General features: G+C 46.2%; 1 protein-coding gene across 1 annotated transcript in view; it reads right to left on the minus strand.

Moving 5' to 3' along the window:
• The window catches only part of STAT1 (signal transducer and activator of transcription 1), a 137,671-nt gene that overhangs the window by 11,216 nt on the left and 106,082 nt on the right, over nt 1-20,373 (minus strand). The window contains exons 18-19 of the mRNA XM_077448694.1: nt 6,929-6,975; nt 6,197-6,291 (exon numbers count right to left, since the gene is read on the minus strand). Coding sequence (XP_077304820.1) covers nt 6,197-6,291; nt 6,929-6,975 — 142 coding nt within the window. The remainder of the gene's footprint in view (nt 1-6,196; nt 6,292-6,928; nt 6,976-20,373) is intronic.

The raw sequence follows: 20,373 nt of genomic DNA on the forward strand, positions 1-20,373 counted from the left end.
AAACAAACGCTAACAGGCCCAAGAAAACAACAGAAAACTGGGGAATACCTGAACCTCAGAAAGCCACCTGAAGGACCTTACACCTGAGGCTGGCATCAAATGAGACGTGCAACATTCACCTGGTAAAATATAGGAATAGAAGACCAGATGAAAGCCTTGCAAATCTGGGAAACAGATGCTTTCTTACGAAAAACAAAACAAAATAAGAAGTACTCACAGATCTAGTGTGGCGCTCCTTGATAGGAAAGGATGGAATCTGATCTTTGAGACCATGAGCTTGGATGATGATCTGCCTAAGCCACCTAGAGATGGTAGCAAGAGGTTGGTGCACCCCTAGAGGGAATACCCATGATCACAAAAAGGCAATCATTCTTTTGAAAGAAGCAGTAGCTAAGAGATAGACTAACAAAGGCCAGAATCACATCCAGAGAATGAAGGGAAATTTCCTTTCTTTTTGGTGAACTGGAACTGGACAGAGACGGAAAAGAGATATTCTGGTTGATGTGAAAGGCAGAAACTACTAGGAAAAAGGCAGAAACTAGGCAGGAAGGAAGTCCTGGGCTTTAACACTTTATTGGATAAAGCTTGCAAATGTGATGTACCACTTTGTGAGCAAGAGTAGAAAAAGGAATATCTTTAATGGGTTCTAATGTTGGTTTCTGAAGCACACAGAAACTGATTCAGATTCCATGAAGTCACAGGGGATCGAAAAGGGAGAACTACATAGGAGACTACCTGTACAAGAATGTTAATCAAGGAGTGAAAGGCCAACAGTCTTTGAAACAAGATAGAAAGGGCAGAAACCTGACTTTTGATAGTGCCGATAGCCAAAGTCTTGTCCAGATCAAGCTGTAGGAAGAAAACAGAGAAACTCCTAGGGTGGAAGCTTGTGGAACTGCCTTAAAGAAGGTTACCCTCAGACCCAAGACTCTCATGCAATAGCAGACTGACCTAGAGAGGGATTGGAGAGTCCGAAAGTTTCACCTGTGGGGGATTATGGCCTGTGTTTTGTCCAGGGCTAGAACCATATACAGTATGTAATTCAAATAACTAGCTGGTTCCAGATAGATCCCTAAGGTTCAGGCTCTATCTGAACCACTGTTGCGTCTGGACAATCAAAGGCATATTGTCCGACAGAGCCTGCAGCAACTTTCCCTCAACAGAAGTTTGTCTAAGTATCCTACAATAAGGATGCCACAAGAGTGCAGCAAGGCTAGTACTGGGGCCAGAACTTTGGAGAAAGTGTGGGTGTCCAATGACCAATACCGATGCGCTGGAAGATGGGGACATGTAGCCACACATCCTTTATGTCCACCAAATATAGAAAGCCTACTTGGTCAAGGGAGGTGATGACTGACCTGGTGGATTCCATTTGTAATTTCTGAGTTTGAATGATCACATTTACTGGTTTTAGATGAAGATAGGGCGAATGCCCTCTTTGGGTTTGAGAGCAGTCAACAGGTTGAAGTAAAACCTGAAAACATTCTGTAGCAGGACCTTAAATCAGAAGATCCGAGTAGGCTTGATGGAAATCTGCTAACTTATGCGGTGACGCAAGAAGGCTGAAGTTGAGAAACCAAGGAAGGAGCAGGGGGTAAAACTCCAGTCTTTAGCCCTTTAGCCCCACACCCAGGCATTTAAGATGCAATCTGTCCAAATGTCTTCAAAGGTTAACAAATGTTCCCCAATTCTGGAAATGGGGACGCACCTTCATGCGGGTGGACCGTAGGCCAAGCTAGGGGGTTTGGACCTGGATGATGCAGGAATAAAGAAACGAAAGAGACATATGTGGAAGGTGAGATGGAAAACTTCCAGCAGCCTGACACAAATATATCTCAAAGCTACAACTACTTGCTCCAAAAATTCTATGACCTATGGAGACCCGTGGAGACTTCATAGAATTTTCTTTTTGCACAGTCAAGTTTTGCTTTGTTTCACCTCATTTACTAAAATAAGTGAGAATTCACTTTTAAAGTAAATACACGCTATTCCTTTGGAAAAATCAGAGCCATACTATCAGGGTGGCGGGCCATGTGTCTACAACTTCTCTATACAGTATAAGCAAAACAGGTACACCTCGTAACTGTTTTTTCGGCAAGTAAGTATAAAGAATTAGGCCGGGTTCACACCGCTGCGATGCGGGAACGCCGCGAATCCGCGGCGTTTTCCCGCATCGCATTACTCCCGCCGGCAGTTCACACTGCCCTATGCGGACGGCTGGGAGTGTCAATGATATGTTAATGACACCCCCAGATCCGTCCGCATATCGCAGTGCGATCTGCCGACTCGCACAGGAAACGGATCGCATGGTGTGAACCCCCATGCGATCCGATTCTGTTGCGGACCAAAAAAAGGGTCCCGTGCGAGTTTGCTGCGGGAGCGATGCGAATTCAGCCATACTATCTGTATGGCTGAACTCGCATCGCTACGGAGATCGGATGTGATTTGCACTGCAGTGCGGGTGCGAATCACATCCGGATCTCCCCCCGCAGCAGTGTGAACCCAGCCTTATTCCCATATTTGTTTCTCATATAGCTATACAAAATGGTTTTAAAATACATTCCCAAGTCTAGCGATTTCAGTCCCCCAAAAAAGCACGCTGTGTCATTTCACAAGAGAAAATTAAACGGTGTGCAATTCTAGCAGATTAACAGGTATTTTCTTGTACCGTAAAGGGATATAACATGAGCAAATTAGTATGTTTTGCAGAGATGTACTAATTATAGATATTAAAGTATTTAAAGTACTAATTAAAGTAAATGGGCTGCTTTTATGCAACACCCAAAATGTACACATATTATCTTCATATGAATCAGCTCTGAATTGATACGATTAAGCCAGTGTATCTCATCCTGCAACACGTTATGGTACCATATGGAAGATATGGTCAGCATATACTGTATGTTCTCAGATTATGCTAGAAACTGTGAAAAGAGAAGAGAATGCTGACCACCAGTGAATTCATGAACTGACAATGATGGTCATTTTCACTTTTCAAGTTGTAATATTAATAGTACAGGATATTTCCTTTACGTCTAATAGCAGTATATGTTTGAAGAAGCCCTGTGTAAAATGATCTAGTTTGGTGATGGCGAACCTTGGCACCCCAGATGTTTTGGAACTACAGTTCCCATGATGCTCCGTTACACTGCAGAGTGGATGAGCATCATGGGAAATGTAGTTCCAAAACATCTGGGGTGCCAAGGTTCGCCATCACTGATCTAGTTGCTTGTATTTACAAATTAATTGGTAAACAGCAGTTAAAGGAGAAGTAAGGCCAAAGGTTTTTTGGCCCTAATCCTCCCGTGGATTGAAGTGCGTTTTGTTCTGCACTCCTGTGATGCATTTTCAGCAAACACTCAGCCAGTCCAGGCTGGGGAAAGGTCCCCGCTTTATAGTCAGGATACACCCAGATGTCTGGACCAAGAGCTTGCTCAGCTGTGGGGCTGAGAGAATGAAACAGCTGTTCCCTCCCCAGCCCAGAACTCCAATGAGTGATAGAGGGGCAGAGCAGAGAGCCGGTGACTGACAGCCACCACTATCTGCTCAGAGTGAAGGGGGATGACTGAGCGATCAGCAGTGTTTGATCACTCAGTTCTCAATACAGATGCGGCGGGGGATAGATGCAGTATCAGGTGAAGAGTGGGCCGTGACCAGAAAAGGGGGGAACCTGCCCCTTCAAGGCATAGGCTTGTACTACAATCTGTCTGATCCACCTGGAAATGGTGGCAGACGAAACCGCCATACCCTTCTTTGGACCAGCCACTGAAACAAACAGCGAGTCTGACTTCCGAAAGGGAGCCGTTGCAGACAAATACACTTTCAGAGCCCTAACCACGTCGAGAGCGTGAAGAACCACCTCTTTGGGGTGCTTCGGCTTAGGACACAACGATGGTAATACAATGTCCTCATTGATATGAAAATCCGAGACCACCTTCGGTAGAAAGGACGGTTGCGGACGTAACACCACCTTATCCCTATGGATGACCAGATAAGGTGACTTGCAGGACAAGGCTGTCAATTCTGAAACCCTCCTGGCCGATGTAATGGCCACTAGGAAGACCACTTTCGGTGAAAGGGTGAATGGCGGCTTCTGAAGTGCAGACAACACCAGGTTCAAATCCCATGGAGGTATCTGTTTGGCGGCCAAGAGAGAAACTCTATCTTGTAGCCTGAGGAAATCAGGTCGTTGACCCATTGGTCACATAACCGGGAGGTCCACCGGGCTGCAAACTCCCGAAGGCGACCCCCCACCCGAGATGTGGGTGGGGGCAAACCTTTATGCGGTAGCACTTTTGTTCGCAAGCTTGTTAGGCTTGCGGTTCCAGGGACACTTTTGACCGTCCGTGGGCGTCCTGTCGGGCTGGGGACGTTTTGCCGAAGCACCGGGCGGACGAAAAAGCCGCTTGTAAGCGGAAAAAGAGCGCCCTTGCCTGCGGCGTGGCTCCTTAGCCTTCCTGGCCTATGGGAGTAGTGTACTCTTACCACCCGTGGCATTCTTAATAATGTCATCTAACGAGGCTCCAAAGAGCCGGTTACCCAGGAAGGGAAGATCCGTCAGGGCTTTCTTGGATGCCTGGTCGGCAGGGCATCAGAGCTCTCCCCAGAGGACAGGGGGGGGGGGCCTTTTACGCGCACCTTTCCTTCCACGCACCGCCTCTATTTTTACAAAGAAAGAGTTAAGGACTGCCGTCAGGGTGTCCATGGGCACAGCGCCATCCGCAGGTGACCCGGTTGCAATAGCCTTGATTTCGGGGGAAGAAACACCAGTTTCTGAAGGCATACTGACCCTACCCTGTCTGCCACCTGAAGGGGGACTTAGGACAGTGAAGGTCCCACCCTTCTGCTGCCGCCGCCTGGGGGGAGGGGGGGGTGGGGGCTCCTAGCGCCAGACTCACCACCCCGGGGCGTTCTGTGATGGTTACTAGCTGTGCCTGTAGTCCCCAGGAGGTTACCCAAGTGCAGAGTGAAGAAACTGTGTCGGCAGCAGCTGTAGAAATGAGCGGTGAAAAGGAAACAACATGTGATAGTGCTCTCATAAGAGAACTGCAGTGAAAAGATCGCTCGGGCTTGCAAAAAAATGGCCGCCAATGCTACTAATAGGAAAATCTCATAGAAAATGCCCGCTGAGGCTCCCAAGGGGAACCTGCTCTGCCCTCATCCAAAATGGCCGCCGCACAGCGCCATGCGGTGACAAGAAAAATCATAGAACAGCGCTGCATACAACCAGCAAAAATACCTCCAGACACATTTTGGGACCCCCCCACACTGGGACCAGGACCATCACTAGCTGCACAGACCTCCGCCAGGTGAGAGACCTAGCGAACCCCATACACACACCGCCTGCAGCACATGGGGGGGAGGGAAGATAGGGACGTGGGAGAGAAGAGAAGGAGGTGAGGTGGCCCCCGAATTGACCTCCCAGGGAATGTCCAGCTGCTCAACCCCCTGAAGCAGGGAGAGCCGTACTTACCAGTCCTGAAGAGTTGGGAGACATTCCATCGCAGACCCACTCCTGTGCAGTTACAGGGTGGCTGCTGGCCCGGTATACTGTGATCCAGACATCAGTAGCCGGTCATATGTATACCCCGGAGACTTGAAGCTCACTGACCACCTCTGGAGCTGAGGTATGATGTGGACTGCCGAGCCTTAGCTGCGACCTGCACACGCTCGATGGCCGGACTGGGGGGACTACAAGGATAACTCAACCAGCCTGTCACCCAGCCGGCATTTGATAGAAGATCACAGGATCTTTCATCTTGCACAAAAATATAAATCCTGCATCAAAAAAACAATGGACCAAAGGGCCCGCATGGTTCCTAGGTCATTCTCCTTCACTAGGCAAAATAAACCTGAGACTGCTGGGGCAGAGGGGAGGGTTGTTAGCACAGGGTCCGCCCCCTGGGGGGGTACTGACAATTCTGTGTATTGTGTTACAATTTTGCCTAGTTCTCCTAGTGGCAGGCTAACAAACCCATTTAGTTACAGAGAGGAGCTGTGTTGGTCGGTGAATATATGAGAAAGATATATATTACCAGGCGGGCCGTCCGAAACCGGAATGCGGGCCGCGATTGGCCCATGGTCACGACTTTGGACATGCCTGGGATAGGGTTTATACTGATGTTAATATATCACTATTATAGATCTGAAATAACTGCAAGAAGGGGTACGAATATATAATTAATCAATCACTCACCCATCATTCCACAGGCATAATAGATGCTTTTTAATTAGTTCCAAGATGCCCTCAATCCAAAGCCAAAATGGAAAAGTCTTATCATTAAGATTTTCCTAAAAGCAATAGGATTACATTAAAACAGTCAGTCTTCATAACAGAAAAATATTTTTTGAATAATTTCAAGGAGTGTATCGAGCAATGTTGATGCTGCAATGTCTTACACACATATATTCATTATACAATTTAAGTTAGTTTAAGTTAAGCCTACCAGTGATCAACTTTTGATAAAAAGAAAAACACTGCAACAGCGCAATAAATATAGACAATATACAAAAAGTTTATTATGAGTTTTGTCTAAACCAATCAAGTCAGAATCTCAAGAGTGCACTTACAAAGGGGTGTATTTATATTAAAAAAAAAAAAAAAAAGCATAGATATTTGCCTATGGTGAGTGCGTGTACATTCATTCTATGGGAATGGGGCAAAAAATGAATGTTAATAGGCTATGTTTTGTGCTGCTTGAATGTTTTTCATTGATTTAAAATAGAAAATATTGCACTTGGATACTAGATGACGGCAAGTATCATAGGAAATTGCTATGATGCTTAATTTTTATTGAAATAATGAAAAACATTCAATCAGCAAAGGAAATACATTAAACCAGTAAAGCCCTTAGGTTGTGTTCTTTTATAAAGGGAAACACTCAAATTACAGAAAACAGGGGAGGAAGGAGTCAACAGAAGCAAATACCTTGCAGAATTTTATCCATGGAATACAGTCATCAGTAGGATTTGGCCCTAAAGGTGGAAAAAAAAAATAATAGTAATTTTTTATTCCCCATAAATAGAATATAAACTGAAATACTTCTAACTCTTTTTTTTTAAATCAACAGGTTTTATTTAGTTGACAGTGCATACATGTTATAGTGTACAGTTTCAGGCACGGTACATATCATACATGACTTCAAGTAACAGTTGTGTCTCCAGCTCAGATCTTTATCATCACATCATAACATATCCAGGAAATGCTTGGGATAAATAAGAACATGGACCTTCGGTATATTGGGACTCGCTTTGTCACCCATGGGCTTGGTAATCCATGAGTCATCTACTTTCCTGTGCGCAGTGCAAAGGTCAGGTTAAAAGCAAGTGTTGGACTCCTGCAGCCACCTGTCCCAGATTTTATAGTATTTCACAGGACATCCTCTATTAGTGTACAGTGGTGTGAAAAAGTGTTTGCCCCCTTCCTCATTTCCTGTTCCTTTGCATGTTTGTCACACTTAAGTGTTTCGGAACATCTAACCAATTTAAACAATAGTCAAGGACAACACAAGTAAACACAAAATGCAATTTGTAAATGAAGGTGTTTATTATTAAAGGTGAAAAAAAATCCAAACCATCATGGCCCTGTGTGAAAAAGTGATTGCCCCCTAAACCTAATAACTGGTTGGGCCACCCTTAGCAGCAACAACTGCAACCAAGCGTTTGCGATAACGTGCAATGAGGCTTTTACAGCGTCCTGGAGGAATTTTGGCCCACTCATCTTTGCAGAATTGTCCTAATTCAGTTACATTAGAGAGTTTTCGAGCATGAACGGCCTTTTTAAGGTCATACCACAACATCTCAATAGGATTCAGGTCAGGACTTTGGCTAGGCCACTCCAAAGTCTTCATTTTGTTTTTCTTCAGCCATTCAGTGGTGGACTTGCTGGTGTGTTTAGGATCATTGTCCTGCTGCAGAACCCAAGGTCGTTTCAGCTTGAGTACACGAACAGATGGTCGGACATTCTCCTTCAGGATCTCTTGGTAGACAGCAGAATTCATAGTTCCTTTTATCACGACAAGTCTTCCAGGTCCTGAAGCAGCAAAACAGCCCCAGACCATCACACTACCACCACCATATTTTACTGTTGGTATAATGTTCTTTTTATGAAATGCAGTGTTCCTTCTACGCCAGATATACTTGGACACACACCTTCCAAAGAGTTCCACTTTTGTCTCATCGGTCCACAGAATGTTGTCCCAAAAGTCTTGGGGATCATCAAGATGTGTTGTGGAGAAATTGAGACGAGCTTTGATGTTCTTTTTGCTCAGCAGTGGTTTTCTCCTTGGAACTCTGCCATGCAGGCCATTTTTGCCCAGTCTTTTCCTGATGGTGGAGGCATGAACGCTGACCTTAACTGAGGCAAGTGAGGCCTGCAGTTCCTTGGACGTTGTTGTGGGGTCTTTTGTGACCTCTTGGATGAGTCGTCGCTGCGCTCTTGGGGTAATTTTTGGTGGCCGGCCACTCCTGGGAAGGTTCACCACTGTTCCATGTCTTCGCCATTTGTGGATAATGGCTCTCACTGTGGTTCGCTGGATTCCCAAAGCTTTGGAAATGGCTTTATAACCCTTTCCAGACTGATAGATCTCAATTACTTTCTTTCTCAATTGTTCCTGAATTTCTTTGGGTCTCGGCATGATGTGTAGCTTTTAAGGATCTTCTGGTGGACCTTACTGTGTCAAGCAGCTCCTATTTAAGTGATGCCTTGATTGTGAACAGGTGTGGCAATAATCAGGCCTGGGTGTGGCTAGAGAAATTGAACTCAGGTGTGGACAACCACAGTTATAGTATGTTTTAACAAGGGGGGCAATCACTTTTTCACACAGGGCCATGATGGTTTGGATTTTTTTTCACCTTTAATAATAAACACCTTCATTTACAAATTGCATTTTGTGTTTACTTGTGTTGTCCTTGACTATTGTTTAAATTGGTTTAATGTTCCGAAACACTTAAGTGTGACAAACATGCAAAGGAACAGGAAATGAGGAAGGGGGCAAACACTTTTTCACACCACTGTATATACATTTTTTTATATGGGAGGGTATTGTTTATTTCTGCCTTCCAGTCTGCTATGTTCGGGGGGCAAGTCCTCATCCATTTCCTAGCTATTACCTTACGCGCTATGAATAGCGTCTCATGCAGAAATACCTTTGTGTACCTGTCGGTCGAGTCTGGCATGAGTCCTAGGAGGCACATTTTTGGGTCAAGCGTGGCCGGAGAGCCCATATCGTCATGAAGGAATATCACTATCTGTGTCCAAAGTCCCTGTACTTTGGGGCATGACCATAACAGGTGGATAAACGTGCCCAGAACTCAAGTAGGGTCCTGTTGTGCCATAATGGGGTAAAATCATTATATTGGGGAATCCCCAGCTTGGCAGAAGCGATGTCCCATACACGCCTGTATTGTCGCAATAGGGCCTTCTCCCCGCTCCGCAAGCCAGCATTTCCAGGGCCTGTTATCACATACAATGAATCTTCCGTGCATCTGGCCCACTTGGGGCACATCAGCTGGAGGAACCGCTCTCTGTCTGTCTTGTCTATGTGGTACAATTGGGACAATTGGGACGCAAGATAATATAAGTGGAGATCTGGCAATGCCATACCTCCCAGGTCTGTAGGGTTTTTGAGTGCCTGCCATGCCAGTTTACCGTATATACTCGAGTATAGGTCGATCCGAATATAAGCCGAGGCCCCTAATTTACCACAAAAAAACGGGAAAACTTATTGACTCGTGTATAAGCCGAGGGTGAGACATGCCTGTCCATCCCTGTGTGTCCATCCATCCCTGTGTGTCCGTCCATCCCTGTGTGTCCGTCCATCCCTGTGTGTGTGTCCATCCATCCCTGTGTGTGTGTCCGTCCATCCCTGTGTGTGTGTCCGTCCATCCCTGTGTGTGTGTCCGTCCATCCCTGTGTGTGTGTCCGTCCATCCCTGTGTGTCCGTCCATACCTGTGCCTTTGTCCTGTGCCTTTGTCCTGTGCCTTTGTCCTTCTGCAGCGATCTGCATGTAAAAACATGCCAGGATCGCCGCACCTCTTCTCGTCTGTGACAGACGGCGGCCATTCCACTGTTCAAAAGCCGCGCCTCCGTCTGTGATAGGCGGAACACTCAATTTCCCAGCAGTCAGTGTTCCGCCTATCACGGACAGCCTCTCATCCTCGTCCGTAGTATGAGGATGAGCGGATGTCTGTGATAGGCGGACCACTGACTGCTGGGAAATTGAGTGTTCCGCCTATCACAGACAGGGAGGCGCGGCTTTTGAATAATGGAATGGCCGCCGTCTGTCTGCACGACACGCTGATCGTGTAGACAGACGGCGGTGACTCGAGTATAAGCCGAGGGGGGGCACTTTCAGCCCTAAAAAAGGGGCTGAAAATCTCGGCTTATACTCGAGTATATACGGTATGTTTGTTAGGACCCCAGACAAACGGTTTAAGGAGGGCTTCTAGAGTCTTAAAATATTTCAAAGGTAGGTATGTTGGGGAGTGCCATATCACATATAAAATTTTGGGAAGTAGAATCATCTTAATTAAGTTTATTCTCCCCCATACTCCCAGTGGCAGGTGAGCCCAAATCCTGAGCTTAGTTTTCACGTATGATATAAGGGGTTCAATATTTAGATGTATGTAGTCTGCCGATATTCTGGACACCTGTACCCCAAGGTATTTAATGGTACTAACTCTTTGAAGAGGTAACATGGCTTGTGACTCTGAGATTTCTCCCAATTAATTTTTAACCCAGAAAAGGTCCCAAATTGCTCAATTATGTGTATTGCCACACGCAAGGAGGGGCCTGGGTCGGCCAGGTACAGCAAGGTGTCGTCCGCGTACATACTGATTTTCTCAATCAGAGTACCGGAGCCTAGTCCCTTAATTGCCGGATTGTCCTGGATGGATATGGCTAATGGCTCCAGGGCGTACAGCAACGGCGAAAGGGGGCAGCCCTGCCTTGTGCCTCTGCTGAGGTCAAACTGCTCGGAGGACCATCCGTTCACCGACACCCTGGCTGTGGGTGATTGGTATAGAAGTTGCACCCATTTAATAAATTTGGGCCCGAAGCCATAACCCCTGAGACATTTCCATAAGTACCCCCACTCCACGCAGTCAAATGCTTTCGCCGTGTCCAAGGTTACTACTACCCGTGATCCTGCCTCCCTATGCACGGCTTGCAGGTTAATAAACAACTTGCGTAAGTTGAAGGATGTATTACGTCCTGGCATAAATCCCGCCTGGTCAACATGTATTAGAGAAAGGATAATTTTATTCAATCTCAGTGACAGTACTTTAGCAAGGATTTTAATGTCAGTTTGGAGTAGGGATATGGGGTGATATGATTCTGGATAGCCCGGATCTTTCCCTGGTTTGGGAATGAGTACTATTACTGCCTCTCTCATGGACGGTGGTAAAGAAAAGTTGTCAAAAAGGTGGTTAAATAGCATGAGCAACTTTGGAGTAAGAAATTCACTGAACTGGGAGTAAAACTCAATTGGGAGGCCGTCTGAGCCAGGGGATTTGGATCTGGCAAAACTGGCAATAGCCGAGGCTATTTCGTCTGTGGTGAGGGGAGCCTCAAGAAGGTCAATCTGGTCAGTCGTCAGTTGGGGAAGGGCGATACCATGAAGGAAGGTCATTCCCTGGTCAGTGGGGTCTGTTGTAGTTGTGCGGTACAGATCTGTGAAGAAATCTCTAAATCTAGCTGTTACACTACACAGATCCGTGATCTGTTGCCCCCCCGGTCCATGCAGGGTGATAACCACTGGGGGGTCTATCTTCACTGTGGACCATATATGCCAGCAGCTTACCCGCCTTTTCCCCATGCTCAAAGAATTTTTGCTTAGTGAAAAACAGCTTTTGCCTGACCTTTGTAAACTGAAGTTGGGTAGCTACTCTAGATTGCAATTTGAGTCGGGCTGCTAGCTCCAGGGTAGGGTTGGTGGCATATTCCCGTTCTGTGGAGGTGAGTTCCGCTACTGCCCTATCAAAGACATCTGAGGACTTCGCCTTAATCGCATTTATGTGGGAGGCAAGGGTCATGCGCGCGTATATTTTGAAAGAGTCCCAAACCGCTGAAATAGAAGCCATTTGTTCCTTTTCTGCAAAGTATAGCTTCCATAGGTTCAGGAGCTCATCATCGTCCGGGAATAGGGACAGCCAGAATGGGTTTAAGCGCCAAGGCTTTGGGGGCCTACCGACTGGAATACTCAAGGAAATCCAATATGGGCTGTGATCAGATAACAGCCTTGGGCAAAAGGCCGCTTCTAATAGCCGCGGCGTTAGGGTTTTGGATACAAGAATAAAATCAATGCGGGACATGGAGTTGTGGGAAGGTGAGAAGCAGGAGTAAGTCTTTGTAAGAGGAAATTTGTAGCGCAAAGTATCTATTAAGTGGAGAGTGGAGATCAGTTTGGAAAATTTCGTCTTCCTGGTATCTGTGGCCGTCCCCTGTGAAGTCTGTAATCTATCTAGTGCTGGCCGTAGGGTAGTGTTAAAGTTTCCCATCCAGATTGCTGGTATTTCTGGATGGCGGGTCATAAGGGCAAGTCCCTCCATAATCACAGCCAAACTAAATGGGGGGGGTATGTAGAAGGCCAGGAGGAGAAACTGTTCACCATATAGTTTGGCATGGAGAAACACATATCTTCCCTGTGGGTCGGTAATTACTTCACACAGCTCAAAGTGTACCGATTTGGCTATTAAAAGTGAAACACCTCTGGCGTGAGTAGTATGAGTGGAATGATATGCCCACCCCACCCACGGGCGCCGGAGGGCCATCTGAAGCCTCCCTTCTATATGCGTCTCCACCAAAGCCACTACATCTGCTCTCTGCCTCTTTAGGAATGAAAGGACCGCCGAGTGTTTAATTTGCTCACGCAGGCCCCTCACATTCCACGTCAGGAACTTTATAGATGTCATTGTATAGCATATGAAAAATATCCCCTCACCAGGATGTACTCCTGAGGATCACCCGCTAGAAGGTCATGCAGTACCAAGAACATGAGCAGTATGAAAACCTGCCATTTAGCTAAACATGGAAAGGGTACCCAGTTAAGACATGTACCTGTTACAATCTCCTCATGTAATAACACTTGTGCACTGAAATTTTGAGTAAATACCTGTAAAACATTCCCCTCCTCCCGCCCCACCACGCACCCACCCCAATATGTGCAGGCATCATCCCTCAACAGTTGTGAACTACAATTCCTCCGTTCGTCTACATAGCGGTTCCCAGTGGTTGGTGGGGCGTAAATTCGATGCACTATGCATGCAGCTTGTAGGACCAGCACACTTCCACAGCTCCGTGTGATGGATAAATGTAGGAGTAGTAAAAAAGAAGAAAGGCTCTCATACAGGGAGCAATAATGTAAATGAAGCCCACTCCGAGTATCCAAACGAATGAAGAGAAGAGAATTTGCGGTGGTGGGATCGGCAGAGGTGTAGGGTTTCACTTATCTCTCCTAGCTGATGAGACATACTGAGGTGAAGTAACAAAGGTGAGATATAGGTCAAGGCGGTAATGAGGCAGAAGTAGTGAGGACAGGCCGAGTATTGGCGGAACCATGAGGCAAGAGGATCTCGCCACGTGGCACACCCAGAGTGCGGTCAGTCGCCCCTGCCGTGAGCAGGCCCACGTTCCAGCCAGGAGATGACCTCACGAGGGTCCTCAAAAAACAACACCCGGCCATCATGTTCCACCCTCAGGCGTGCAGGGAAGAGCATAGAATACTTCAGGTGGCGGTCACGAAGTCTGCGCTTGACCTCCATAAAGCTCTGTCGACGTTTCTGTATTTCGGCCAAGAAGTCAGGAAATATGGCCACCTTGACGTTTCCTACTGGGATGTTGCCCCTCTCTCTCGCCAGCCTCAGCACAGCGTCCCTGTCCCTGTAATTTAAAAGTTTTGCAATAAAGGTACGGGGGGGGGGGGGGGGGGGGCCCTGAGGAGGAGGTCTAGCGGGCATCCTGTGAGCCCTGTCCACCGCCAGCATGGGAGAGAAGGCCTCCCGACCATACGTGGACACCAGTAGCTGCTCCAGGAACACCATCGGGTCCTTACCCTCCGCCCACTCTGGGAGCCCGATAAAACGGAGGTTACACCTCCGCAGGCGATTTTCCATGTCGTCCTGCTTGGCGAGCAGCTGGTTAACCTGCCTCTGCATGTGTTCAGATCCAGACTGCAATGGCGGCAGGATATCTTCCACCGTACTGATGCAGGTTTCCGTTTCCGTGACCTGTTTGTGGATTTTCTGGAAATCCTGTCTAATCAAAGACATATCCACCTTGACCCCCTTGATCTGAGCAGTGAGGGATGTCCTGCAGAGCGTAATGGCCTCCAACAGTTTATCCGTGTCTCCCTGTCAACGCTCCCCTGCCGTCCGCTCAGCACCGCCATCCTCCCCCGCCTCCTCTCCCCCAGTCCGGCGGAATTGTGCCAGCTTTGCCGCAGTGGATTTTTGGCTCTTCGGGGGGGACATGGTAGCATGCACAGGCACCTAAACGCGGCCGCCGGGCGGGACGATCGCGGCCGAATCGGACCGCCGGGAGACCGGGAAGCAGGCGAGGCGGAAGGAGGGTCCCCAGAGGAGCCGGCCACCCGCGCGGTGTGTCTCTCAGAGCAGAGGATAATGCTTAAACAGGATTAATGGACGGAGCCCTGGGCATGTAGGTCCTACTCCATGCTCCGTCAAGCCACGCTTCCCAAATACTTCTAACTCTTAAAGTGTAACTCCACTTTTGTGGTAAAAAAATTGCAAATAAAGAAAAAAATTTATAGCATATACAATTGTGACACAAGTCATATTGTAATTGAATGTTATTAAAAAAGCACCTTTCCTTTTCAATCTGCAGCCACTGTAATTTTCTGAACATGTAATGCAATATGGCTACCTGGAGGTGTTCTGTACACAGAATGTGTACAGAACGCCCCCCAGAAACACAATTTCCTTCTGGTATGATTGGCTCACTTATTTTCCCAGAAGTCTGCACTAAGATACAAGCCAGATTTCAGGTATCCCCTGCAAGAAAAATTTCATTTTTGGTGAGATACTCCCAATGGGAACAAGTCTAAAGGCATGCAGGCCCAGCAGCTTTCTTCATTAGAGCCCTGCAGCCAATTGATAATTACAAAACCACTTCCATTAGATTCGCATTCCCACATGGGCATAGAGAAAAACACACAGGGATTTCTTCAGAATAACAAAATATAGGAACAAAGTTTGTTAAAATCCTTGTAACGTGCATAGATCACCCAGAGGGGAATGTTTTTTTTCTCAACAAAAGTAGAGTTACTCTTTAAGCTTACATGATTTCTGGATTTCCCTGTGGGAGCAAAGCAGAATGCACCTCCTAATTAGGTATCATTCAAACTGGTACTTCTGTGTTTGACTTTTTTAACTGCAGGAGAAATTATCTGGGAAATATACACAATCTTCATGCTTCTCAGATTAACTGCGTTTATATGTTCCTGCTTGAGGCCGGGTTCACACTGGTACGACAAAACGCTCCGACATTGCTAGCTCGTGTCACATGACATGTGAAAATCAATGTTTCCCTATGGGACCTGTCTTAGCTGGTCTGACACAAGTCGGTCCGACTTTGAAAATGCTCCCTGCACTACTTTGGTCCCACTTTGATCCTACTGCAGCCCATTGAATATCACTGAAGTCAGATCAAAGTCGGATCGCCGTCTTGACTGATCCGACTTTGGCATGTGACTTGTGCTCCAATGATCTTAAATGGGAACTCCATGCCAAATTTAAACATTCGGTCTGACATGGATTTTAAGGGGAACCCCCACGCCAAAAAAATTTCATTGGGGTCCCCCCCAAAATCCATACCAGACCCTTATTTGAGCACACAGTCCGGTAGGTCAGAAAAGGGGGTGGGGAAGGGCAAGTGCTTATCGGCATCTGGATTTAACCTCCCTGGTGGTATGATTATTTCAGATTTTAGGTGCTGAAAGCGGTACCATTTTTTTTAATGAAAATTTGTCGTTTTATATTGTAGGCCTGTAATTCTGTGGAATAACTCACTTAAATCTGTCCAAACCAGAGTCTAGCAGACATCCCCGGTATGATAAAGTTTAAAAATTAAATCATAAATTATAATATAATAAACAACTATAAATAATTATACCAAATAATAATATAATAATAATTATAAAAATGATTCAATAATGTAATCAAATCAAAAACACTGAAATTTGCTCAGTTGCAGATTTGTCACTGTCATTACTTTTCAGTATTTGATGACGGATCTCCCCACAAATCGTTATCGCTCAATTCTGTAAGTGATTCAAATTTATTATTGCTGTTTTCTAGCTGGTCTAAAGCCTCTTTTCATGTAAAGGGGACAGTTTTGGTTTCTATGGACAATCTCCAGTTTCCAGGCAGAAAGAACAGTTTTTATATTTTAAAACTGCATGCAGGACACTGGACAGACCACTAGGAACAAAGGGGATGTGAAATTATTACATACAGTAATGTAATCTGTAAAATTACATTATACTGTATGTCAGGGGTGCCCAACCAGTGGCCCGCGGAGCCCTCTGATATGGCCCGTGACCTCCTTCTGTGGGATGGTAGATTGGCAAGCCCAGATCATGGGTTGGAGATCAGAGCATCTCTGTTGTTAATGAAGCCGGCAAAGCAAGCATCTGTGGAGCAGAGCTGTATAAGCTGATGCTTCCTGTATAGCGCCATCTCTTGCCACAGGCAGAGTTATACCAAATGCACTCTGCTGGGAACAGCAACAGCAGGCGATACCTGAATGTAAGACTCCTATTAAAGGTCATTTTATTACTAAAATTGCAGTGTATATATGGGCATATCTGCACAGTTGTTACTGGGCTGCTTTCAAACTGATCCACAGGTGCAGTGCACCTTCAGGTTACCTGCACTGAGGCACTGACTTCTGTTATTACCTGCAGGTTTGGTGTGCTTTTAGAAAGTGCACCACACCTGCAGGATATAATAGAAGTCTAGGGAAAAGTGTAGCTAACCCACAGGAAAGACACAGGTGCACTACGCTGCATTAGTGTGAATGGCCCCTTTCACACAATCGGTCCGACTCAATTGGACCCTTCATTCACCTCTATGAAATGGCAGATGTAAACAGATTTGTGTCCTTTTTCACACGACTACCTCCAATCTGATTCGGTAAAAAACAGAAACAAAAAAAAACAGAAGGGACTCAATCCCCTTCCGTCAGGGCAGATCAAACGATCCATAGAGTAGAGTGGGCTGTGTCCGTGTCCGCTCTGCACGGACCTGTCTTCCGCCTGCTCTGCTCATTGTGGCCCGTGACCGGTTACCAAGTCGCTTAAGTGGCCCTTGCTCTTCAAAAGTTTGGGCACCCCTGCTGTGTGTATAGTGTGTGTTTTAATTTATGAATATGGCGCCGTTCTCCGTCCCGGTGCGTCGCAACGCTCGCAGGGAATGGAGCCCAGTGATGTGATACATCGAGCGTAGGACGAGCCACTCGCAGTGCGGGGGGACATCGCTGGATCCAAGGTAAGTAAGCTCATCCTGGATCCAGCGATGCGAGTCTGGCTCGGGGTTACCGCTAATGGTACTAAATTTTCACCCCGAGCCAGACTACCGCCAGGGGGGTTAACAGGGGGGCCCAGAGATCCCGGCCCCCACCCTATATGAATAAGTATGGGGTACATTGTACCCCTACCCATTCACCTAAAGTGTCAAAAATAAAACACGTTTTTAAAGTAATTTATTATGGCAGCTCTGTTGTCTCTTCCGATCTCTTCTCCCCTCTCCAGCTCTTCTGTGTCCTCCGCTGACGTCTTCCGCCTCTGACGGTTCTTCTCCCCTCTCCCATTCTTCTCCGCTATCTCTTTGGTTCTTCTCCCTCTGTCTGCTGTCTTCTCGCTCTTTTGCCCGGTCTTCTCCCTCTGTTCTTCTTCCAATGTTGACTCAACGCTCTCTCCTGCTCTAATGCCAGGTGCTCGGTGTGCCACTACTTATATTGGCATGGGGCGGGGTCACTGGAGGCACACCTCTTATGATGTCACCGCCCATCATGCCCCGGGCAGTGACGTCATAAGCGGATGGGGCCTCCGGATGATGTCACACGGTGACCAGGCCCCATGCCAATATAAGTATTGGCACACTCTGCACCCGGCATAAAAGCAGGAGAGAGCATTGAGTCAACATTAGAAGAAGAACAGAGGGAGAAGAACAGAGGGAGAAGACAGCGGAGAGGACCGGGCAAAAGAGAAGACAGTGGACAGAGGGAGAAGAACCGGAGAAAGAGCTCTCTAGTGACTTCACATGGCTCTGTCAGAAGCTCTGATTTGACATAGTGGGGGAGATTTACTAAAACTGGTGCACTCAGAATCTGGTGCAGCCATGTATGGTAGCCAATCAGCTTCTAAATTCAATTAAAGGAGAAGTACAGGCAAAGCTCGTTTGGCTGTTCTTCTCCTGTGCATCACAGGAGGGCAGATCGTTTTGCACTCCTGTGACCCTTTTTCAGTTGACGTCACAGAGCCAAGGGAAAGATTGCAACCATATGTTCAGGATCTGCCCGTGTGCCTGGACTGGCACCTGTCTTAGCAAGCCAGAGCCGCCTCCACAGCCCAGCACTCCAGTGAGCAGGGGTGGGGGTGGGGGGAGAGGCAGAGCAGAGAGCCGGTGACTGACAGCTCAAGGAAAACACTAAGAACCAAACAATCAGCAGTGTTTGATCGCTCGGTTCTCAGCCTTAGAGCCGGCAGCGGACAGATGCCGCATCAGACAAGTATGGGAAAATTCCCATACTTCTCTTTTAAGCTTTAACAAAAAAACCTGGAAGTTGATTGGTTTTTATACATAGCTGCACCAGATTTTGCACCATGCAGTTTTAGTAAAAACAAAACAAAAACAAAGTGTGTAAAATTAGACAACTTCTGCTTCGCTGGATTTAGAAAACCCATGGATTTAGTAAAACAAAGGGTTTACAGTAAATGCTTGTGTGAGTTTGTATATACTGTATAAATTATAATTATAAATGACAAAACTCACATCCACCTATTTCGGGCATATAATGCAGTCAAACTCACTGGAGAAGGCAATTATACTCGGATTGGTCAGTAGCAAAAGGAGGCCTGGCTGCCAAAGAAGCCGATGGTTATAAACCATAAAAGCCAAAACCAGCCAGGACATGAAACAATTAAAATCAATAGTACAAGAGCAAGATTGTCAGTTGTCCACTATAATGGCAAATCACTTCCAAAAGTCTCTCTCTTTTAGAATATACAAGATAAATAGCGCAAACGTCAAAATGTATCATACATGTGGTAACAGTATTATATAGCAATAATGTGTTACAGAATCCAAGCATCATACAAAAATTGTGGTAAAAGGATGAGAAGAAACCAACAGAACTGTTAATCTACAGGTACTGGCGTACTGTTTATTCATTAATCCTCTTCAATACACGTGTTATATTTCGTGAAAATCAAAAATACAAGAAAAAAAAAGGGGGGGGGGGTAAAGGAGAAAAGAAGAATTCCCTATAAGGAGATGGAAGATGATGACCAAAAATAAGTGGGGTAAAAGGGGGTCAAAGCTATGAGTATTATCAATGTGGGGGAAAAAGATCTCTATCAATATAAATGTAACACTCTTAAGTCTAAGGCCCCTTTGCAACACAGATCCGTATCTAATCAATAGGCTACAATGTTTTAAATCGGTAGTAAACTCTGATCCTCCGCATCTTAATTTCTTAGGAGTTATAGTAAACAATTGCACAGGAAATTCAAGCCCCATCGCATATGTGGAATTTCCGCCAGCAAAAGATTGAGAGTATGTTCTCTATTTTTCTGACGGAAAAAGTTCTGGTCGGAAATCCTGATCGTCTGTAGCAATTCCGATGCGCAAAATTCCTACACATACTTGGAAACAAATTGACGCATTCTCGGAAGCATTGAACTTCATCTCTTGGCTCGTTGTAGTGTTGTACGTCACCGTCACCAGGATTCTTCTGACGGAAATTCCGCTCGTGTGTACAGGGCATTAGTATGCGTGTTTATTCCCATTCTCCTTTCAGGATGCAGCTGCCCCTACCATAAATATTGTCTTTGGAGTCTGATGCTGGACTTTCTTCTTCTTCCGGTCTGTAAACTCGCGCATGCACAGTAAATAGTTAGTTCCGTTTCCATTGCAGGATTACCAATGCAACCGTGTCCCACGAATCAGAGCTCACCTGCTTCTGCGTGTGAATGGGAAATAAGTCTCAGGGGATCTAAGAGCTGCAGAAGAACAAAGGAAATGATGTAGCTCTGGGATGTAAATACAGGACTTTTGGCATGAAGAGCGTGAAATAAAAAAAATTGGACAAAATGCTCATGTGCCTCCTGAAAGATAAGTGGTCATAACCCCTG

The sequence above is a fragment of the Lithobates pipiens genome, unplaced genomic scaffold, assembly GCF_037356315.1.
Source record: "Lithobates pipiens isolate NorthernLeopardFrog02 unplaced genomic scaffold, aLitPip1_a1.2 Scaffold_22, whole genome shotgun sequence".
NCBI classification, from domain to species: Eukaryota; Metazoa; Chordata; class Amphibia; order Anura; family Ranidae; genus Lithobates; species Lithobates pipiens.